This window comes from Trachurus japonicus, chromosome 17 (genome assembly GCF_045865225.1).
Source record: "Trachurus japonicus isolate A0001 chromosome 17, Traja_1.0".
Lineage (NCBI taxonomy): Eukaryota > Metazoa > Chordata > Actinopteri > Carangiformes > Carangidae > Trachurus > Trachurus japonicus.
In genome coordinates, this window is record NC_140923.1 from 25,462,549 (window position 1) to 25,485,629 (window position 23,081).

Consider the following 23,081-nt stretch of genomic DNA (forward strand, 5'->3'; position numbering starts at 1 on the left):
CTGAGCTTATTCAACTCAAGGACAATGGGAACACTTAGTAAAAGCTCATCACGTGTCCATAAAATAAAATTGGTGGTATTTAAAGAAACATACCATCATTTTTTTTCTTTTATGTCTTAGCCCGTTTCCTATCAATTATAATTACTCACCATCATTTAGGAACCCTTATCAACCATGGTTAATTAAGATTTAAGTAAAAAAACAAAACAAAAAAAACCCATCTTATACAGTACTTGGGTAATACTATATCTAATTTTAGTTATACCAACAAAAAAAACCTTCAGATTGAAACTTGACCTTCAAAAGTGTTGTAACAAATGAGCTAAATCATGCATAAGCAGCTAAACCATCATTAAGCTTTTCTTTTACTCAGGCAGAAAAACTTAATAACACATTTGCTCATTTTATGGTGCATCTGTTCAGTCGGGCAATCAATTTTTATTTTCCATCCCAGCTGTGTGACTTTGAGGGATCAGGGGGAATATGTCATGAGTGAGAAAATGGGGATGAAAATTCAGAGGAAAGGACAATACTTTTATAGTCGACAATAGAAAGGGCATAGAATGGCAAGATGAAACTAAGTAATGCTGTGACATTGGATTAAAGGATGAGAGAAGAGAGGAAAGATAGATGGAAAAGATAAAGTTAAATAGAGTAAAGGGATAATAGCTGGGGAAAAGAAAATGAGCAGTGGAAGGTAACGGTAAAGTAAAATGGAGGAAAATAGTTTGCTTGGCTGGCTGATGGCCCCTTCAGCCTTTGATAGGGCCCAGATTTCTCTGGTGTGTCAGAGGGAGAGGACAGTGGAAATGGCTGCCTGGGATAATTGATCTGGCCCCTGGCATCTGACTCAGCCCCTCTTTGATCTGCTGAGGAAGGAAGAATGTTTCCCATGGGTTAAAAATCAGGGAACAAAAAGTAAAGAAAAAAAATCATCAGTGTCCATTGATCCAAGCCTTGATGATAATATGGAAGAAGAGAACTGACAGATGTGCAAAGACCCGTGTTTGACCTCTGGATAGTCTTTAGTCTTTAGTTTGTTTTTATACATCTGCAGTAGTTGATTTACTACCACATAAATACAGTATATCACCCTTTTGTTAATGTTTCATGGGCAGTTTATTCACTTTAATAGCTGGCTGAGGTCACTGGAATTAGTTTTTGGCATTGAAGATAAGCTTAGTTCAGTGTCTGCAATATTATACATTACCACAGATGAATGAAACATGGAATAGCAGTGTGTGGACTCGGAGTCCAAAATGATCCAAAAGCTATTTTAACCTTGCTAGTAAGAGTCCAGGCTCATTGGCGCCCACTGTTGTGCAGTTAGATTTTAGGTGTTGGGGGAGCATGTTGGTGTTTAGAAGGTTTTCAACCCACTGTGTGACTCCCTCAGTCATTTTTTTCATAAATGACCGTTTGAATTCACTTAAAATGCAGTTGCACTTATGCGCTTATTTCATATCAAGTGAAAAGGATCACTTTAAGAGAACACACAAAGTGCCATTTTCTTATTATAATGAGTGTTTGCTGCCTTGTGTTTCCAGAGCAACGATATCTATTTACAAGAGGATATTAAGTCTTAGCAACAACATGAAAGGATCTGAAGACCTGTTAAAAGGCTGTTACACTAGCTTCATTGTATCTGACTCACACCCACATTAGACTAAGTGCTGATATGTGCCACCGGTGAACTTAGGGAGACATTTCCAAAAACACTAACCAAATGTTTCCTTTCAATTTCCCGCTTATTACCAGACAATCCGTAGCTAAATCAATTGAATGAAACGGTCCAGAGACATTTGCTTCAGAGACTGATACTGTAGACTCCAGGATACACAGTGGGACCGAGTAGCAAGAAGCTTTCCTCTTCTTGCTCTGTCCATTTAGTCGGCCCCAGAACGAGACATAATGTAACTATGGACAGCTGTCCTTCGGGAGATTTTACATCTGCTGGCCGAGAAGGGGGTTTCTTTGTGTAACCTGCACACTCACAGCTGGAAGGGATGCAAAACCTTTTCAACCCACTGCGGTTATGAAAGCAAGTGTCTTTCTTCGCCGTCTTCTTTTTAAAGGTTAGTGGGCGGTACACACTTGTAGTGCAGCCGCAAGTGACTCATCCTGCCTGTGGTCAGCGTGCTTCACTATCCTGCACTATTGTGGCTTTTCAAACGCCTACAGTGCAGTCTTGGATGGCTGAACTAAATAGATATTAGCGAGGCAATTTCACAATCTGTTATTTAGTGTTTTGTACACTCTCACAAACACACACATGGCCTCCCACTCACTCACACGCGCACCGAGTCATAAACATCAGGGCAACATTAAGATGAAGTCTAAATTTGAAAACTTGACTTTGGTCCTCTTCAGTTTGTAGACTTGTATGGGTCTCTCCCCAACTTTCATCTTTTAGCTCAGTGAAGCCCTCGCAGTGCTGCAGCATCACAAAGCTTCCAATGCCTGTAATCCCTCATTACCGCAGACCTACGTGATTATACCATTCAACTTTGTCACTCTGCTTGAAAGTCTGACCCCACATGTGCAGCAGCCTGGTTGATTGCCCGGTTACATGCTGTTTGCAACTGTGCTCAAACATGATTTCCAACGATTGTTGATATGTCCTTTTTTCCCTATGTGTCTACTTTTGATTTTTGCCCTCATGCACAGCGCACGCTCACGGTTCATGCACACACAGCCGCAGTTGTTTGTATATGCGGGGATCTTTTCAAACAGAGCCTGTGAAGGATATACAGCCGGTGGTAAACACGGGGTTCGAAGGTGGAGTGTCGGTGTTCTATCTCTCTTGTTTGTTTACAGGAGCTTTCCCTGACTCTCTTCAGGCCAGAGAGATAAATGATGGATGGAGACAATTTGAGGAAGAGAGTACTTCTCCTTTAATAGAAATACAGCCAGGGTTCCAACTCAGAAGTATCAAAATATTGTAGCAAAGCCAATATTTTAAAAACATTGCGCATCTCCACTTCCAGAAATTGATAGTGCGAGAGAAATGACTAAAATAGCCTGTTGCTTCATATCGCGGACAAATTTCCTAATCAACTCTATCCGGCTGGAGTGTGGTTAGGAAGTGTTTCCTGTTGTTACAGTTTGTGTAATGCCCATTTTTTTCAGTTTATAGACATGCCAGTTTAGCCCCAAAAGTTTATTGTAACTTGAACACACTGTGAGACAAAAATAACAGCTATATGGTTCTTTTTAAAGCCCAAACATCTGTGCAGAAGCCCAAAGTAGCATGCATACATGCATTCATAAACATTTATATACTTGTAAACATGGATTCTGAACATGAACCAAATGACTAACATGGTGTCCGGATGTCACTGATTACTGCGGGTGTTGTGTTTCAGAAATGAGTCACCTACCTACCTTGCAGTGATTAACACTCAGACGTGTACACTTTGTTTCTTTAGTAGTACGTTGTCATCTGATGAAGGGAAGTTTGAGGACTTTGACAAGTCAAAATGGCCAAAAGAAACACTTTGTTGTTTTCTAGCCAGATACAAGAAGAACAGGTCCCGTCAGCAGCGATAACTGTGTGATCTCCCAAGATGTCACCTGTTAGTAGCCCGAGGCCACTCTGCACATAGAGGTCACAGTGCTGGCACAGTTTTTGAGTTTGCAATCATGGGAATATGAAGACAAGGGTTTAACACAGCGGTTTACCTCAGAAAGGAAAGTGAAGCGGCTGCGACCTCAATGAGGGCAAAGGTCACGGTTTGTGTTAAAGCAAACCGGGGAGTGCTTCAGATTCCTGGCACATAGGTAAATAAATGAATAGGGCTGTGCCAAAAAATCGATTCACATAGGAATCGCAATTCTCATTTAATACGATTCAGAATCGATATAAAATGTCCCAAAATCAATAAAAAATAATAATAATATGAAACAAATCTGCTGGCACTTATAATTTTGTTACTTAAGCAATATGTGATATTGCTTTTATGCAACAGTTTCAACAGTTCCATTTAAGCATGGATGCATGTTTAAAACTCAATATATGTGAAAAAGACACTTTAGTCATTCTGTCTTGCAAAGCAGACTGGAGTAGATCATGAGGATCCTTTGCACAGCGATAGACTGAAGCAGAAATCATTATGAATCAAATCATCTTGAATCCAAAATCGATTTTGAATCGAATCGTAGCCCCAAAAATCAGAATCGAATCACATCGAATCGTGAGATAGTAAAATATTCCCACCCCTATAAAATAACCAAAGCTTTCCACAATTTTACCTCTGTGGATCTAAGAAACCGTAGTCCCCTACCCTGCACCTCACCATTTGCCACCTACTTCAGGGAAACCTCTCTGTCTTTCAAACATTCTTGCTGATACGGTTCCTCTTCAGTGGAGCACTTATGTGGTGAGACACTGCAACTTGTAAACTCAAAGGTCCTACATGTATACAGTGCTAATGACCTCCAGACAACCTTAATTGTGATTGTTGGCAGTTTGGTGGCTGCTGTTTTTGCTTCTAAATTGCTTAGGTCTACTTTCCGGAATCCAGTCACCCTCATTTCAGTCATCTTCTTCGTAAACATCAAACATTACCACATCTCACACAGCGACTTATGGATAGAGCCACTTGTATGATAGCCGCTTATCAAGAGATGTCCGACATGTCATTTCAGATGTATCATGAGGTTATTGTGGACAATACCCAGCATGCACTGTATCTTGTGAAGAGACGGTCTGGCTTCACTATGTTTGTGTTTGTTTACACTGAGGGGCTTTAAGGCCACCTGTAGTAACCAAGCAGATGTGAAACGTTTTATTCTTCCCTTTCCCCCTCCTCTTATTACACTTCCATTCAGTGTTCTGTGTTGCTACACATTACATTCAGTCTTGCGGGAGCTATAAACTGAGCTTCATTCAACACAGAGAGACCTGTTATTTTAAAGGTGAATAAGGTTCATTGGTTTGTGCTTAACGCTACACTGAAACCAAACCACACTGAAAACTATAAATGCAAGACTCTAAACCATGCTGTTTCTTATTTGGGCATTTTTACATTTATGGAGTGAAGTGCAACTAAGGTGTATTTTAAGTTTTATGCAACTGGAAAGGAATTCATGTCATGCTGTTTATGACCAGGCAAATATAAGTATTTAACCAGCACTAACCCTTAGTTGGTTGTCTGACATTTTCTATTTTTATAGGTTTTGCACATCTTCATTGTGGCTATAGGCTATGTTTTGTAAAGGAGATAAGGGCCCATCATAGTAATTTTGACATTTTCCGTTTCAGCACACCTTTAGTCACCATCCTGAACAATATCTCTCAGTCTGCATCACTTTTTCCATCTGTTTGATCCATCACTTCTGTTGGCTTACAGTAGCTCCTCTCGCCCTCTTAACACTGTCTTCATCTAATCCTGTGCTTTAAGCTCCTTTGGTGTTGGTTTGTATAGCTGGGTTTTTTCCTACAGCTGTACAATTACAAGACAAATACACTTAGCCTTTACAAAGCTTCTGGTGTAGTCGACAACACTGTCATGAAGAGACAGTGTTGTCATGGTCTTAGTCTGTTTGTGGCAAATGCAGTAATGGTACTACCTCAAGTTCTCAGCAACAGGAGTCATCACTGTAGACTGGCATCGGTATCGCTCATTTTATACTCTGTAGATCTGTTCACACATTACATCACCTACGACTACACAACCCAACTTCCCAGCTCGTTGTGTATGGAAGAACATGTTTACTGAAGTTAGCAATGTACAGCAGATTGCCACTAGCCACTCAGATATCAAGTAATGTATGAATAGGTGTACTTCTTTGACGACCATTCCTTTTTATTCACTTACCCAACCTGCTTTTTGAAACTTGTTCAAAACCTGTGAGCTTTGTCTTCTGTGTTTTGATGATGCAGTGGTGTAGGACCTTTATTTTGACAATACAGTCCCTTCTAAATGGTTGTACTCATGTGGCCTACCAGGTTTGGTCAGGCTCTGTTAAATGTCTGAAGCAAGGCACTGTGACTGTTCTTTTCTTGTGCCATGTTGTTCATCACAACTATTTTTTCTCCTCATTGACTCATAATCTCAGAGGCACTGCCAAGAACTGTCACATCTTGACAATACCAGGCTCTCATTAAGGGCGCCACTGGGAATATGCAACAGTACCACTCGTAACGCCGCAAATTAAGATGCCCGTTAAGAGGTAAAAGTTTGTCAACTTCCAAAACACACCTAAGTGCTTTTTGCACCTGTTTTGTCTTTAAAGATTTTTATTTTATATTTCCGCTGTTATTTCATAGTTAATTGTGAAGATGTGGACAGTAAGTGCTCCCATCCACCTCTTTTTTTATCAGCTTCCCCACTTAGATGTAAAACCTGAATGGAAACACTGGTAATTCCAAAAAGAAAAAAATGTTTATACTTGGTTAACATATCAATTAAAGAAAACACAACAGATGAAAACATGGTGGAGAGTATTTGATGTGTTATTTTGAAGGTCCATTTCCTCATCTTTCCACACATACCTGATGCTTTTAACAACAACAACCATCAACCTGCTGTTTGAGGTTTGACTGACACTATAATTATATAAACTCTCAGTGTTGTCTCCTTCTGCAGTGATTCATTGGCAGTTGCCTGGCAAATTGGTGCCATCAACAGCTTCTCCGGATGTGAAAATGTGTTTACATTTTCATTTGCAAATTTTCTGGTAAACTAGTTAAAATGTTTTGCTACACTCCACTTCACCACCACTTCGAACTAAATTATGTTGGCCACTCCATCGTCCATCTCCCCTCCTTGCAATGCAAACAATTAAGTCTCCAAGTTCAAGGTTGTTTTAACAGGTGCTTTATTGAAGTGCACTGCCTTGTGCACACACTTAAATCTAATAATCCAGACCAATTTAACCATAAAGCTGTTGCAGGAGAAGGGAAACAGCCATTTCCTCTCTGACCACAGCCCAGCGACAGCCTAACCAGCCAAGCTACACACTTGTGTTCACCTTTTGAGCATGTGTGTGTCAGGGCTCGGTGAGTAAGTGGTGTAGGACTACTCTGCAGCTTCCTGTTCTGTCACTGTTCAAATGCTACTGGTGCACCGCTGTTTCTCTTGACAAACCAATACACACTCACGCAGAGAGGTCAGCGGTCAGTCCACAGTGGAAGTCACATCCTGTTCTCTGGAGGTTATTTGCGAGAGGTTTGAGTACTGCAGTGTTCGTGACTGATAGTGCAGTGACTGAACAGTCGTGCTTTTAACTTTATTTACTCACATAAGACTGAACTCCTTATTTATACTCACCCTTTTTGCAGTTTTATCATTCAATTCATGTCCAGTAACTCTGTTGTCTTTGCAAACACTGTACAGCTAAATGCTCTATCCAAGCAGGGTTGAGTGTTGTCATTAACTTTCACTGATCATCCTAACTGCTGAAGGATAAGCTGGAAACCTTTTAATGTAAGCAATTTCTGACATTCCTAGTCTCGCAACAGCATTTGCCATTCCCTCCCACCCACCAGACCTCAATCCTTACATACTAATTGCTCTTACATTTGTCAAAGCCACCTGTACTCGTCTGAATATCTTCAAAGAGATCCCCACCCTGTGACATTTGTGTCTATGTACATGTCAGGTCATAGCTGTGTAAAGCCAGGGGTGTGTGTGTGTGTGTTGTGTGTGTGTGTGTCATTAGCTCCTCTCCTTCCTAGAATAAAGAAAAAAATGCATCACTCTCTTTATTCAGCGTACACAGACGCGCACACATCCAAACAGCGCTGCTAAATAGATTCCTGGCAAACACAAGCTGTGTTGACAGGAGAGATGAGCTGCTGTTCCTGTTGCAGCTTGCCGAAGGCACAGAGCTGGGCCCGCGTTCAAAAAGAGCCGCCACCGTTGAAGCCACAAAGCCAGCAGACTTGTTGCTACTGCCTCTGCCAACACACACAAACACACACACAGACACAGACACACAGAGTCATGCATTGCTGTATCAAAGGCGACCGGGTGGGTGCTTGACTATTTGAACAGGTGATTCCCATTTACATTTGCTGACCCTGTTGGCTTCATGCCTCGTAGGAAGTCACACTGTCAGGCAAGTAAATCACGCACTGCCAGTCCATTGCATGTCTTTAGGTTTATCATTTAAAGTCATTCTGACAAGGGGGGTGATTTGTAAGAGTTGTAATTCATAGGTATCTGTTTGCATAATTATATTGAAGGTTAGGTTTCTCTGTTTCGTACAATTCAGTGGATCAGTAGCTGTTCTGCTGTGGCTGAGTGAATGTGTTTCATTAAAGTTACATAATTTTATACAGGTGGTGCTGCAGGCCTGTCTGACAGGTTGCCCTGGCGACTGATTATGATTGCCTTGTGTAAAAAGACCTGAGGTCTCGCAGAACGCCCTCAGGTCAAGGTGTGATTTGAACCATTTCCTGTCAAATGCCTTATTTAACCTTGGATGCTGGCTAGCAAAACTGTTTTGGGGTTTGTGATTTCCCAACTACATGACAAATAACAAATCAGAGTTGACTTTCTCAACATGTTTCTCTAATTAAAAGCATGTAACAAACTAATAGACTAAAGCCATTACACCGAACAAACATAACCATTTATCATCTGAACAACTTTTGCTCTATCACAGTCTAGAAGCAGAAAGCTCTGAGAGGAAAGTCAGAGAAATCTTATCAGGACAGAAGGGGAAAAAAATAGGAAAGATCAACCCAGTAATGGAAAGGGAAAATCCTGTTCCTGCGTCAGTGTGCAAAACATGAACTTCCTAAATGTTCATCACCAGCTCCATGACCATAATGATTGGTTTTCTGTTTTTTAGTTGTAAATCAAGGGCACAAGAGTTTTTTATCCCTTAAATACACAAAACAGAATGAAAAAAAGAGTTTGTTCTTGCTGTCACTTTTAAAAGATGCTACAAAATGTGTGTTAACCAGTTCCCTCTCGGATGCCCCCCTCACCCACTGTGCTCCTACCAGGGCTCATAATTACCGATGTCCTGCGAGCCCCTCACCCTGACTTTATCCATTAAAGGCCCAAAAGCCATTTTCCTAATCAGTGCTAGTAGGGGTCTGGCCTCTGGTTGGCTTCTGTGTTTTATGTCAGTGTTGCAGAGGATAAGCTTGCTTTGATGTTGGTGGTAAGTCACAGTTGGCTGTTCACAATGGAGGAGTCATCATGTGAGTGTCACAGTTGTGTTTTATGTACATAACTTTGACCGTGCAGAGACAAAAACGGACCGGTATTCATAACTAATGCTCTTTTTTCTGTTTTTTGTTCCCACCGTCCCTTCTGTCTGTTTCCTCAGAGGGGTACAGAGGGTTTCTGGAAGCCAGTGGCTGACTCTGTGCCTCGGCAGCCGTCTGAGATGAGAATCCTGAACCCCTACTTCATCCAGGAGGCCGCCTTCCATTTCATCGGCCTGCCCTTCAACAACGGCCTCATGGGCAAAGGGGTAAGACCAGTGAGGAGCTTTGATTAGGGAACACTTGTACCAAAGATATGGGTCCCATTTTGTCAAAATTGTAGGTTTCCTCCGACATGTAGGAGATGATCTGCTCTTCAGATGTATATGACTCTTACTCTGTACTCAAATCTAGCTTTTGAAGCCTTTCTGGGAGGTTCTTAACCTCAGGAAGGCTGCGTACCACCACCATTTATCACATTATAAAGAGAGAGAGAGAGAGAAAAAGAGGGAATGCCAAGGCATTGCCAAGGTGCTGGATACCTGCTGCAAACCTGGTTCACTCTAAACTCTACAGTATGCTTCAAAAGTTGATGTACGTACTTTGGTCGTGAATCATGCTTGTTTGGACCCGAGTGTGCAGTATGAAGAGAACATTTTGTCAGAGATTATAGTCAAATCCTCGGTGTGTGTGTATGTGCATGGTTCCATATGCACATATTGTTTATGTGATCTGTTGCTAGAGAGTGGAATATTATTAGAGAAATGAGGAGTGCATCAGTGTTGCTCTGCCCTCTGGGGCCACCAGAGCACCCCAGCATGAACTCCCCTCTGCAACATGTGTTCAACATGTGGGCATCTGGCCCCTGAGTGTGTTAGAGGGAGGGAGAGGGAGAGAGTGCGTGGTCATTTGTGTCTGTGTCTGTTTGCAGTGCTGTCTCATGCAATACAAGCCACAGAGTTGTATGAGTTGGCGCATTATTTCCCTCAAACACTTTCCTGTCTGTCCTCTGACTATCAGAGTGTATGTTTATGTATGTGAAAAATAATGAGAAGGTCTATTTGTTATCCAAGTGTTTATGCGGAGTGTGTATCTGAGTGTGTGTAAATTAATCTGTATTAGAGCACGCAGTAGGGGGTTGGCCAGCTGCTAGTTCAGCTCCACCTACCCTGAGGGCTGCAAATCAGGGTAATGGTTTAAATGGGGCCTCCCTCCACTCTTTCTTCAGGACCTGCTTTTTTCCCCTTCATACACACTCCCCCCCTCTCTCTTGTTCTTATACACACACACACACACACACAGCTCCTTTACCCCCCAGATCTCTGGCAGCCCAGGGCAGTTAGGAAGCACGGTGCAACCCTGTAGATCACTGTGTCATAGCAGGGGTCTGCAGGGGTCGTGTCTTAAAGGTAATAGTTAATCACCAAGTGTTCAAAGTCAGTTAGCAGCAGTGGGGCAGAACAAAGACAGAGGTATAAAGGAGGGAGGAAGGCAGATACATGAGAGGGAGTGGACGTCTGTCTCTGAACTAGAGTTTCAGACTTGGCTGGAAATAATGATAATAAATACTGCATGTTTTAGTCAGTATTAATCCTTGTGTTATTCAGCATGTGCACTTTCACTGATAAATGCTCCTGTTGTGTGTGTGTGTGTGTGTCTATATGCTGCTGTGATCTGACGGCCCGTTTCTCCGCCTTCACCACAGAACATTCCAACGTTAGGTACAGTTGCTATAACGATGGCGCTGCACAACTGTGACGAAGTGGCAGTGGCAGGTTTCGGCTACGACATGAACACTCCCCACGCGCCCCTGCACTACTATGAGACTGTCAAGATGTCCGCCATTAAAGAGGTGAGTGTTCAAATGTCTGAAAGCAGAACTCATTGCCCTATGTTTTGAATAATCAGTGTGACAGTATGTCTATCCTGAGAGCAATATATTACGGCTTCTCCCTTCCCACTGAAAAAGAAGTGAAGAGACAAAACTGTAGTATTTGATGAGGAGGGACCACCTGTTCTGTAAGAGGTTGAGGGGGAGTTTAAATGGCTTACAGCCAAAATAAATTCACTACAAAGCGTTCACTATTTGGGCTCAAAATGTTCCCATTCAGTAACTTTGGAGATTCCCTTTGTGTTATCTGCGTAATCACACAATGTATATATTTAAGACAGTACATGCCGCTATGGACAAATAGACATCTGTATTCTTTTGCTGTTTCCTTCTGCCTCAAAAGTCCTTAGGATATGCGGGTGAAGAAGGTATTAAATTAAAACTGAAACAAATCAAAACTTCTTTTCATCCCAACCCATGAAACAAAAACTTTCAGCGCACATTAGAAAGCTCATATTTAAAACTTGAAATGAGACTAGACTAAAATGTGATGATAAATTATCCTTTTTTTAAACATACAAAATAAAACATCAAGAAATGGATGGATTGAAGTGCCACTAGGCTGTCATCAGTCACCGTAGCAACACGACAGACCCCTCTCCCCTCCATCGGTCAAGTCCTCCTCTCTGTGTTTACACTACAACCCAGTGGAATCAAAGATGTCACCCATGTGCTGATGGTTGTAAACCATGAGCTCAGTATGACGATAACCTTTGTCTAAACTCCCAGCGAACCTTTGGCATTTATTATCACCATCTTCATCAACATTGTCATCATCAGCCACACATGGCTAATTAATGGGAATACGTCTGACGTTTTTGTTTGGAAGGCCTTAACCACTGCCAGTCCCTGAGCCCGTTTGATTATCTGACCAGTGGATGATTCCACTGCTTTGGAGAAACAGCTTGTTTCCTTTCCGTCAAGGTACAAAAAAATCAATAATAAAATGTCACACATGTGACAGGCATTAGACAGTGGTGCTGCTGAGGTCACCTGCTGTGCTGTACAAGCTAGATAATTAGCTGGTCACTGCTAGCATTTAGAAAAGCTTAAAAACTTGACAGTTGATGCTTATTTATCCCAGTCTTCATTCACTTAAAGCAGAAGTAAGCGATCCGGTCGTTTTGGCTAACTTCTTGTCAGCCGATGGAGTTAGCAGTCCCCGCCCTCGTCCCTACGTCACCACATTCACGCGCATCCCTTGGCTGCACACACAGAGAGGACCGCCCCTTTATGTCGTTCTCTCTCCTCATTGGATAAAGGTTGTAGGATACAAGGAAAGTTTTCTTCTCGGCAGCAGAGCAGAGTGACTGACAGACCCGTGTTTCAGACCAAACACTCTATGTAAGTGATTGCTGTCGGAAGATATAACTATTTAAGACTTACTTTACATATTATATCAGTTCATAAATGAATCTGACAAGATTTTTCGACTCCAAATGGATTTCAGTTGGAAATCAAACGCCGCAGGCCTGTTTCAATGCTAATTTCCAATAAAACTGTAGCTCATTGTTCCTCGTGGTCCCGGTGTGACCCATCATACAGTGGTAGGAGGTTTGACTCTGAACGGCCCAGAGTCTGCAGAAGAGTCTTAAATTGAGTCCAAGTCCTGTAGGGCCCGGCTGAGCTTTCCGCTTATTTCTTCCTGCTATTCCCTCCTGTATCCTTCTTCCTCCACCCTTTTCCTCCTTCATCTGCTCTCTGGCCGGTTCTTCGTTCCTCCATCCCAAAGCACCACACCGGAACTTGCAGCTCTGGTTACTGTACATGTTGACCCATAGGACCAAATCCTCATAGCACAGCAGGGGAAAGCTGACCCAGTGTGACCCACTGTGTACATTTAAACATTATACATGTGTACATTAAATAAATGTACACATGTATAGACACTTGGAATACGAAAATCTTAACCTAACACACGGGCTTGTAGCTCAGTGAATATAATGCTTTTGTAATAAGTGTTATTGAGTCTGGCGTATGCAGTTGTCCTTCTACTTGAGCTGAATCTTGTCTCTTGATCTTTTACAGTCATGGACACACAACATATCCAAGGAGAAGGAGTTCCTTCGCAAACTGGTGAAGGCCAGAGTCATCGCAGACCTGACCAATGGTATCTGAGTTTACAACCCACCCACAGTCTCCCTCCACCTTTCCCAAAGGACTACAAAACAGGAAGCTGGGAAATGGATCGTCCTGGGGAGAAAGAACCTTTAGAATCCGGGTGGCCTGCACACTGCCGGGGTTTTTTATATCAAAGGAGATTATTTAAAAAAAGAAAGAAAGAAAAAAAAAAGGTACAGGAGGGTTTCTGTTGAGAGATGCACACATGTGCCTTCTGAACCAAAGACTCCTGCTGATTGAAGCGGGGGTGGCGAGGGGCCTTGGGGAGGACTGGATCTGCCTGGTTCCTGTCTTTATCATAAGACAGTCGCAGAGAAGCTCCGCCAGCCCCACGCTTCAGCGTTTACCACGTCAAACACCTGAGTATCACATGAATTAATAGTAAGAGCAGAGGTGTGGCATGTTGACATGCAGCCGTCAGATGACCAAGGGACATAAGAGTGAGAAATGAAAGGAGGACTGTCGCAGAGATTGTGCGGGGGGATGGGTTGAGTATTAGCAGTGCCAAACGTACCTCGTACAGGGGAGAGGACGCCCGCCTCTCCTTTTGCTGCCTGAATGTATTCACTTTCCTCAGTGTAAATATCAAAGATTTTTACTGTGCTTTTTAACAAGCTGCAGCAGCGCCCGCACCATCAACCCCATCCTCTCCCCCACCCCACACCTGCCATTTGTCCATTCATTCATTCAAGTTTTTTTTTTACTCACTGTCCAGGGTCCAAAATAAACATTTGCCAGATGACGGCAGATAAATCAGTGAGGGTCACCTGCCACACAGCCTGGTGTCACTTCGAGACACTATGAGTTTTCTGTGTGAAGTCTCTGTCGAGGAATTGTAATAGTGACTCACATAGTAGGTGCTTGGTGCTCTGGCTCCACACCGAGTGGTTGTGTTGTTGTTTTTTTGTTTTTGTTCCATGTGGCTGGTGTTATATCAGGTGAGAGGCCATCCCTGAGAAAACAGGAAAGCTTGATGGGAATACATTATTTAAAGAGTTCAATCAAAACTCTAAATTTGTAATTATGATTTAGCTTTTCAAATTTTCTACACTACATTACCTTGAAAACATGCATTACTACAACCATTTCCAAGATGGGGTCTATCTTTTGACACCTTAACAAGCTCTGGCAGGTGAGCCCTGAGGTCAAAATTGGACATTGCATCTCTCCTACTCCTCTCTGTCTGTTTGCAAATCCCTCCGCCCCTGGGTTGATTCATGTCACGGTACTGTGTTGATTACTTCATGGGATGTGAGTCCTCAAGCTGCAGCAGAAACGCACAGGTCAAGGAGAGCAGAGACTATGTTGGATCCCAACCTCCGGTTGCTGCAGACTTTGTTACTCTAAATTATCTGGTGAAATCTTGGATTGTAGAATATAAATATATATTTTTTGTTTTTAGGTTAATTTTAATAATTTATTTTGTTACAAAGTCCCAGTGTTTTGGTCACAGGCAGGCCTGCTTTCCATTGTTTTTGTTCAGAGGAGGGATGTCACGATAACCGATACTTGGATACCAAGTCGATGCCAAAATTCAGAAAATGCAATGATACTTGTTTTTCTGCAGTACTTTATGCACCAAAGGTACCGTAGATATCATGGGTACTGGAGATGTGATTCTTATCTAACAAACAGGAACTGTATAAAAACCATGCAAGTGTTGTAGTCTGACAACAAACCTAAGAAGAAGAACGAGAAGGCAGCCACAGTGAACAACAACACGTTGAATGGAAGCAGGTGCAGGTGCAGGTCTGCCCTGACTTGTGGAAAATCACCCCAGACCAGTGTATGGAGGTGTTTGTGTTGGACGTGGTTCAGCAGGGACAAGTTGCAGACAACCAAAAGCCAGAACAGAGCAGGAGAAAACACCTCAAACTTATCTAAACACCTCAGAGACAGTCATCCACATCAGTACACAGAATTCAGGGGGCGTGAGTTTCAGTTGTTAGCTTTACATTGACAACATGAAATGTTACTGTTTGTGAATTGCGACAGCTGGCATCTGTTGTAGCAAAGCTCCACGCACAATGTTCATAAAGGTTACGTTAGCTCACTGAGGCTAAGTTAGCGACAGCTATCATGATGTGGCTACTTGCAGAATTAGTATATCATTGAAAATATAATACTGACAAATGAATCTTTTCTCCATGTTGGTCAATTTAAAGAGTTACTTGCACAATGACTATACTGTATAAAGGTGTCTGCATGTGTGTGTCAACAGGCTGTGTGCACCAGTGCGCGTGCTTTTTGTATTGTGACTAATGGAACTCGTTGGTTATTGTTACAGGGAACCAAGTGTTTGGCATCGTGACATCCCTGCTTCAGAGAAAACAAAAGTTAGAGTTTGTATTTTGATTTCACCACCATGTGCTTCCTCAGACTGCATCTTTAAAATGTTCTAGCAGAAGCAGTGTTGTGACTGAAGAGTCTGTTTTAAACTGGCTTTGTGTTGAATGTCAGCAGCCCTTTATTTTTGTCTGTTGTGCAACTTGCATAAGCATAATTTCCTGATCTACGAGGTGGTAAGGCTGACACACAAATGAAAATCACATGTGCTGATCAGGCATTTGCGCTTTGCAGACGAGGGTCATGTCACATGCGTCTAAGTATTTATCTACATTGACATACATTAGAAAGTATTCAGCATTAGACGTTGAAGTAAGCATTTTGCTTCTTCTCTTACTTCCCTCATTTCATCGTGATTTTATAACATGAATGCAAAAAAAATCAGCTTTATATAGTCATGGTACATTTTCAAAACAAATTGTATTGTTTTGTTTGTTTTTTTTGGTTCAGACAATAATCATTGGGAGACTCACCTATGTTCTGTTGTTACTCTCTCTTCTTTGGAAGTGCATGTTTACTGTACGTTGTACTCATATACTAGATCCACTTCCAGTGCTTGCAATCAATAAGCTGCTGTTATTACTGTCTATTACAATTCTCCATCTTGTGGTACTTTCCATGATTAAGTTTCCACAAACACTGCTGGAATCGGACACCAACGTATTTTACCCAGTCTCTTCAGAGCAGTTCCATTGGGTTTGAAGGAATGTATCATTATTTTTTGGAGAACTACGCTGTTTAGGAGTTCTTTTTTTGAAGAGCTAGTGTACAGGGAACAGCTGACCATTGCACTATCACAAGGCGCTGTCAGTGCCTTACACCTCATCACCTGGAAAACTGTAGCGAAGAGTTTGACGCAAGAAAGTAACGGCAGCTGATTGAGTATGTACTGTACGGTCAGCTCCGGGTCAGGACGGGTCGCTCCTCACTCGTGTCATCTGGGACCAGTTCATTTCATATCTATACTGTATGCACATTATATCAAGTGTGAGGCTCCGTATGTTTTAGCCCATAAAACTACATGTTCATAAGTTAATTAAATGTTCGCTGCTAAACAGTTACCATTATATTATAAAACTGGCCAGATTCACTTTTCATTTCATGTGTGGTTGTTGCTTTTTGTTTATCACAGCTCATCACCTCTGTGGGTCTTGCCAGCTGACTGTTAAAGGGGCGCTCCGCTGATTTTACGCAAGTTTACTACAGAATACTAATTATGAGCAGTATCTCACAGCAGCCTTTTTGTCTAATGCTGTTCTGGAGGAAGCTCTCCAAGGTTTAAAAGTAATAACCCTGAGGATTTTATAATTGAATCTGTACTAGAGATTTAAACTCAACCTCTGCTGCTGCTCTGATTTTCAGTCTTTTTCATTCTGTCTTGTGGAGGAGCTATGCTACATCACTGGAGTGTCACCTTAATGCTTGAATGTTTGAGCATCCTTGAATGCACCAGCCAGGAGAGTTTATGTTCCCCACTGACTGCCACAGCACCGTACAACGATACCTTTGACAGGACGTGAAGGCAGCTCTCATTGATAATGTATCACAAACAAGTTATATTTTTGTTAAAGTGTACAGAAATGATTGGAAATTGATCTAAAATCCAACCCCACGCCCCTCATTTTGAGAATGCTGGAGGAGTTCAAATGGACTGGACCCAAATCGTCTCTTTTCAAAATCTATTTCTGTTAACATAATAACAGCAGAATGTATTAGCTCAACATACTTATAAAGCATTTTGATTGTCTTTTTGTTTTTGTTTTCAACATCATCAGTGGGAAGTTAAAGTGATCAATAGTGTTATTTTTTATATATATATATAAATATATATATAAATGGCTTTATGCATCTCAATAAATAAATTTGTAATGGATATTTGCCTGTGCATGTTTGCATTGTTTAATTCTGTGGAGCAACTGGATATATTTTTCCCAATGCTCAACAGTGATTTTTTTTTTTCTTTTTTGTATTTGTTTTGTTGTATAAACATATTTCTGTACACTGTGAATTTTCAGTATACATAGTAAATAATATTTTGATGTATTTAGTCGACTTTCTGTTCTATCTCAACTTTCAGGCCTTCGTCCTCCGACTCATCATCATCATTGTCAAAATGTGACAGTGGCCTGAAGATGTTTGCAGATGATGTGAGAGCAGGGTGGCCGTCGGTGCCACAGTGCAGTGAGTTTATAGTGCTGGTTGGTTTGGCTTTCTACAGTCGGCTTGTCACTCTCAGATAGTTACAAGCAGCAGGAAGCTCACACTAAAGATGAAGGAGGGACTGAGTGGAGAAGGGGATTTCCTCTGCTGCTCTGTACTCTGTATCTCCTACCTGCAGAGCCAGAGGAAATCATTTTTCAATCCTCCATCCACCGGACTTCCTCCCTAATGTACTCTCCTTTTCTCTTGTGTGTTTATGTCTGTCCCACTCGGGTGTCCCCTCTCTGGTTCTCACTTTTCTCCCCTCACCTTCTCCCCTACTCTCCTTCCCTCATTCTTTCTGTTCTGCCTCCTGTTCCCGTCTCTGAGCCGTGTATTTCTTTCTCTTCACCTGCTCAAGTCTGCGGTGGATCTTGTTTCATTGCTGTAGCCTTAAGGGACTCATTCAAAACCTGTTGCACACACAGACACACACACGTGCATGTGGGTGCACTAAAGGCACAGCCCTGACACACAGGCTATTCAGCTGCAGCCGTGAAACTCTCACTCACTTTGACACACCGCAACATCACCATAAACCTGAGGAGTGTTGCTGAGAATGAGCGAGAGACGGCCGTCCAGCTGTGAGCGGCTCTAAACCGGTGCTGGTGTGAGGTGAAAGAGGACGAGATGCTCTGGGCCCTAAAAAGCACCACTGGACCGTCCCATCCTGCCGTTAATGGGGTGCCAGAAACTTTTCAGCTCCCACAAGTCACGCCTCGCTGGTCGCCAAAACCACCGAACTTTGGCTACTCTTGACTCAACAGATTTCCTGGCCTCCACTGGGTGGGATTGAACGCTCGTTCCCCCTCGGCTGCAGGATATTTGCCACCAGGGATCTCCCCTCGAGGCAGCTGGCCTGCCGGAGGCGGTCGCTCCCGTTTGTCCGGCAGACAGAGGTATGAGCGTGCCTGCACCTCTTCAGCCGGTGGGCCCTTTATTCTGGGCGACAGGTTCCCCGCCCCACCTCCTCTCTGGGGTTGGAACGGAGAGGCCATGACCTCCGGGCCTGAAATTTAAACTCCTCATAAAAAGAGTTGGAATGAAGAGAGAAAACACCCTTTTTTCCCCCCTATGTTTACTTAATGCCGGGTCAGCTGAGAGGAGGGGAAACAACATTCCCCTCTCCACACCGTGTCCCACATTCTGTCAGTCTACCTTTGTCTGAGGATGGGTCACACCTACAGAGCTGTCAAGGACCTGAATCACTGGAGGGCCCTCAGTGTTTCTTCTTGTCCTGTCAGCCTCTGAAGTCATACTGAATACTGACAAAGATCGTTTCAGGGTGACATAAAACATTTAATTTGTTAAACGACACAAAGACCCTGCAGCTCCATGAACACACAGAAAGGGGCCTAGACAGGAGGAAACAAAACATTTCGCTCTGTCAAATTTATACTTTTGAAGGATGAGACAGTGCAAATACACTTAAGAATAGACCATTTATAGCACCTTGCTCATAGAAAACAAAAGAAAATGCATTTATCTCAGTAGTTATTTATGACCAGAATACAACCCATGTTCCAAAAATAATTGTATTACCAGAAATTTCAGTTTTTGTTTTTGATCCGACTTAATTTAAGCATGAAAATAGTCTGAAATACCCACTGGAATCTCCTAAAGGCTAAGGTATCACCAGCTGCTTTACATCCAAGATTTGGTTGAGAAAATATCACCATCAAGTAGCTGTTCAGGTGAAGATTCAAGTTCATTCTTCATCTTGGAAGTTGCTGTTGTGGAGCTCTCAATTATATCACATGATTGTCATCGGCGGTTGTAATTTACCACCAAACTCACAATGTGGTGAGACTGTTTTGCCAGCCGCTGCTTCCACTATCAAGAATGAACCGTCTCAGTTTTAAGGCAACATGGATGTGGAATTTGAAAAAAATCTGAAAGAAGTTTTTCAGTTCTGAATAAACTCCATCCTGCTGGTGGATCATGTGATGGTGAATGAGACTGCAGAATGTCTCAACCTAAAATATTCAGTTTTAACTGATACATAACAGTAAAAAAAAAAATCCCACATCCCCACTCTGACACCAGTGAATGTTTGGCATTTCTAGCTACGCTAGCAGCGATCAACTCTAGCCATATCATGAGGTCCACATTTGTGGTTTGGAGTCTGGATGTCTGTTTTCACTTTTCTTTCTCCATCATCATGTCAAGAGTTTCAACTGCTCCACCACTGGTTTGTGGAAAACCAATGATGTTCCCATCAGCCTGAGCTTTGCTTTGTGGTCATGTTAAAGCAGAAGTAAGCGGAATATTTGTGTTAATATAAGTCTTAAATAGTTATATCTTCCGACAGCAATCACTTACATAGAGTGTTTGGTCCGAAACACGTGTCTGTCAGTCACTCTGCTCTGCTGTAAGCCGAGGAGAAAACTTTCCTTGTATCCTACAACCTTTATCCAATGATGAGAGAGAACGGCATAAAGGGGCGGTCCTCTCTGTGTGTGTGCAGCCAAGGGATGCGCGTGAATGTGGTGACGTAGGGACGAGGGCGGGGGCTGCTAACTCCATCGGCTGACAGGAAGTTAGCCAAAACGACCGGATCGCTTACTTCTGCTTTAATTAGCAAACATTGGCACAGTAACATGCTAAACTGAGATAGAAACAGGACTTTAACATTATACCTGCTCAACATTGTCTCTGTGAGCATATTAGCATTTAGCTCAAAGCAATATAGTGTGCCTAATATACGGCCTCACAGAGCTGCTAGCATGGCTCTAGACTTTTAGTCTTGTTGCTTGATAAATAATTTAAACGACTAATTGATTATAGAAATAGTTGCTGTTTAATTTTTTATTATTATTTTGCTTATTTTAGCTGTAGGCTACTTCCTTCAGATAAAACAGGGGTCAGAGTGAAGCTCTGAAGTTTCACCGCTGCTTTCCTCTGCTGTGCTGTGCTGTGCCCATGTTGTGCGCTGCAGTTATACATCTTCATAACAACACCTCTAATCAGGCTGTATGCCGACACTTTGCTTTATCATTTGTTTGTATGAACAGTGATACAACAAACCTGGACGAGGCCTGCAGGAATGCAGCTCCGAGAGGCTCTGATGAAGCGTTGATTACCGCAGATTTATTTGTGCTATATTTGTTCAGCTAATGTGGAAACGCGTTGTTATGGAGCTCACTGTTTTGCTCTTCCAGCTACAGTGCGACTTTGTCCCACAGACTTGGCCTGGGGGGCTTTGGACAGTGTGCTGGATGAGGGGAGTTTCCACTTGAAAAAAAAATGAAAACAAACTTAAAAGCTGGAAGAGGCCCAAGAAAAGAAAGTCACCTTTGGATGGAGAAAGCACAAAGAAAACAGAGAGGTAGGATACAGGCAGCGAGGGCACTGAGCTGTTTCTGCAGAAGAACTTGAGAAACTTAACAGGGAATTAAAAAAAACAAAAAAAACAGTTAAACTATAAGCTTCACATCTGGAGCAGGCGCTCTTCTTTTTCTGCCTCCCTTCAGTCTCACCACCCAAAATCCAAACCCACCCACCCTCTTCCCCATCCGGTCCTGAACTTGGATGGACTCATGACAGTGCAAACAGCACAGACCAGCACGCTGCATCCATGGAAACCGGTGTACACGTCCCAAAGGGACAGCTGTGGTCGTTGGAGAGCAGCAAGTCGACTTTGGCTGGACACAAACGATAAAAATCAAAAAAAATCTCATATGTTTAGAAAAAAAATCTTTCCTCATATGTCCAATTTTATATTCTTGCAAGGAAATGAAAAATTCCACAGCAGCCATTGCGTTTCTGCAGCTTGCCAGGGACTAAACGTGCACACATGCATGTGTGTGTGTGTGTGTGTGTGTGTGTGTGTGTGAGCTGAAGATATACAGTGTGTGTTGTGCTTGCATGGGGTTTAACTGTGATTGTACAAACAGTGTCATGCTGTAAATCCCTCTCACAAAGCCGAACAAGCTCATCGTCATCGCTGGCTGTGATGGATGATGTAGACACACTCCTGAAGAGCACACACACTTATTAAATGTGTGGTGCCCTCTGCTGAGTCTCTGCCACCTGGCTGATGACGTAGAGCTTCCACTGTGACTGGTTCCACTGAGGACGTGTCTCACCCTGGAGGTGATCATTTCATCTCTTTGAGTGGTGCATTATTTGGCAGTGCTGTTAGTTTTTAATGTGTGCAGTAGTTCGAAGTGTGTTTGAAGGAGTGAAAACAGGCCTGCGTTTTGGTTGATATTACATAATAATGCTTCAAAGCTTTTGGTGTCATCTTGTTTTAATCGCTGTCACAAATATTGGATGTTTATGGTCCCAGCAGATCTCTTTCCCCTCCTGTTGTTATTGAGCTCATCTTCATTATCTGACCGTACATTCCTGCGTGTCATGCACCTCAGCTGTGTGCATTGTTGCCTTGTTGGTCCCTACTATAAATAGCACCGTGGCAGAGACCAGGATCCTCCCTGCATTTGTCTCTGCCTCGGTGCAGAAAGTGGGCCTGGAGAAGAAAGCTAAGGAGCTGTTTACCCAGCTTTTGTGCTCGCCAGGCCTCAGTGTTTGCCCTGCAGGGAGTGCCTCAGCTGGAGGGCCTTTCCCTGTGTCAGAGGGTGGGTGGGTGGGTGGAGTGAAGCGACAAGTTGGAGGGTGGAGAAGGTCCAGGAGCTCCACCAGTAGAGGGTGTGTGGTTCGTGGATATGTGGTGTTGTCCATCCTTCAGGCCTGTGACAGCAGGTGACACAGTCAGCTGAAGAGACCAGGGCAGGACTGACTGAGCAGGGTGGCAAACATGGATGTGTGTGTGTGTGTGTGTGTGTGTGTGTGTGTGTGTGTGTGTGTGTGTGTGTGTGTGTGTGTGTGTGTGTGTGTGTGTGTGTGTGTGTGTGTGCACACAGAATAAAGGCCAGGTGTGTGCACTCAATCATGCATGTGAGCATGAAAGGATTAGTTAACTGGCCTACTGGGCAGAGACCCAAGGGGTCAGGAGGCCGTGGGTCAGAGCTCCTAACTCTAATATTTCTTGTCTCAGAAACAAAAGAATGAAAAAAAGTAAAGAAAGAAATGTAAAACCACTCCACAGACAAACTTCATCCAGTCTCAGTGACATGCCTTAATGTCGGAGGGGGGGCTTTTAGATGTCTCAGCTCCTCCATGCATGTGTCTCTCCATGTTTGCACTGTCAAACGGAAAATAGTGCAACATGGACACTGATGAGTCTGTGTACAAAAACTGAAGGACAGATGTCACTTTGCAGACTCTTCCACTGGAACACTTTTCCAGAATCGCTCCATGACCGTCCTCTGTGACAGTCACTCCCCCTCCCTGCCTCCCTCTCTCCCTCCCTCCCACCCGCAGGAACAAAACCGACATCTGAGCTATGTGGATGGG

General features: G+C 42.9%; 1 protein-coding gene across 14 annotated transcripts in view; it reads left to right on the plus strand.

The window, feature by feature from the left end:
- Positions 1-13,313, plus strand: part of st3gal3b (ST3 beta-galactoside alpha-2,3-sialyltransferase 3b) — a 45,779-nt gene extending 32,466 nt beyond the window's left edge. For all 14 annotated transcript variants that reach the window (XM_085804289.1, XM_085804294.1, XM_085804287.1 and 11 more), the window contains 3 exons: positions 9,289-9,435; positions 10,872-11,018; positions 13,086-13,313. In XM_085804289.1, coding sequence (XP_085660415.1) covers positions 9,289-9,435; positions 10,872-11,018; positions 13,086-13,175 — 384 coding nt within the window. In that variant the 3' untranslated portion in view covers positions 13,176-13,313. The remainder of the gene's footprint in view (positions 1-9,288; positions 9,436-10,871; positions 11,019-13,085) is intronic.
- The last annotated feature ends 9,768 nt before the right edge of the window (positions 13,314-23,081 follow it).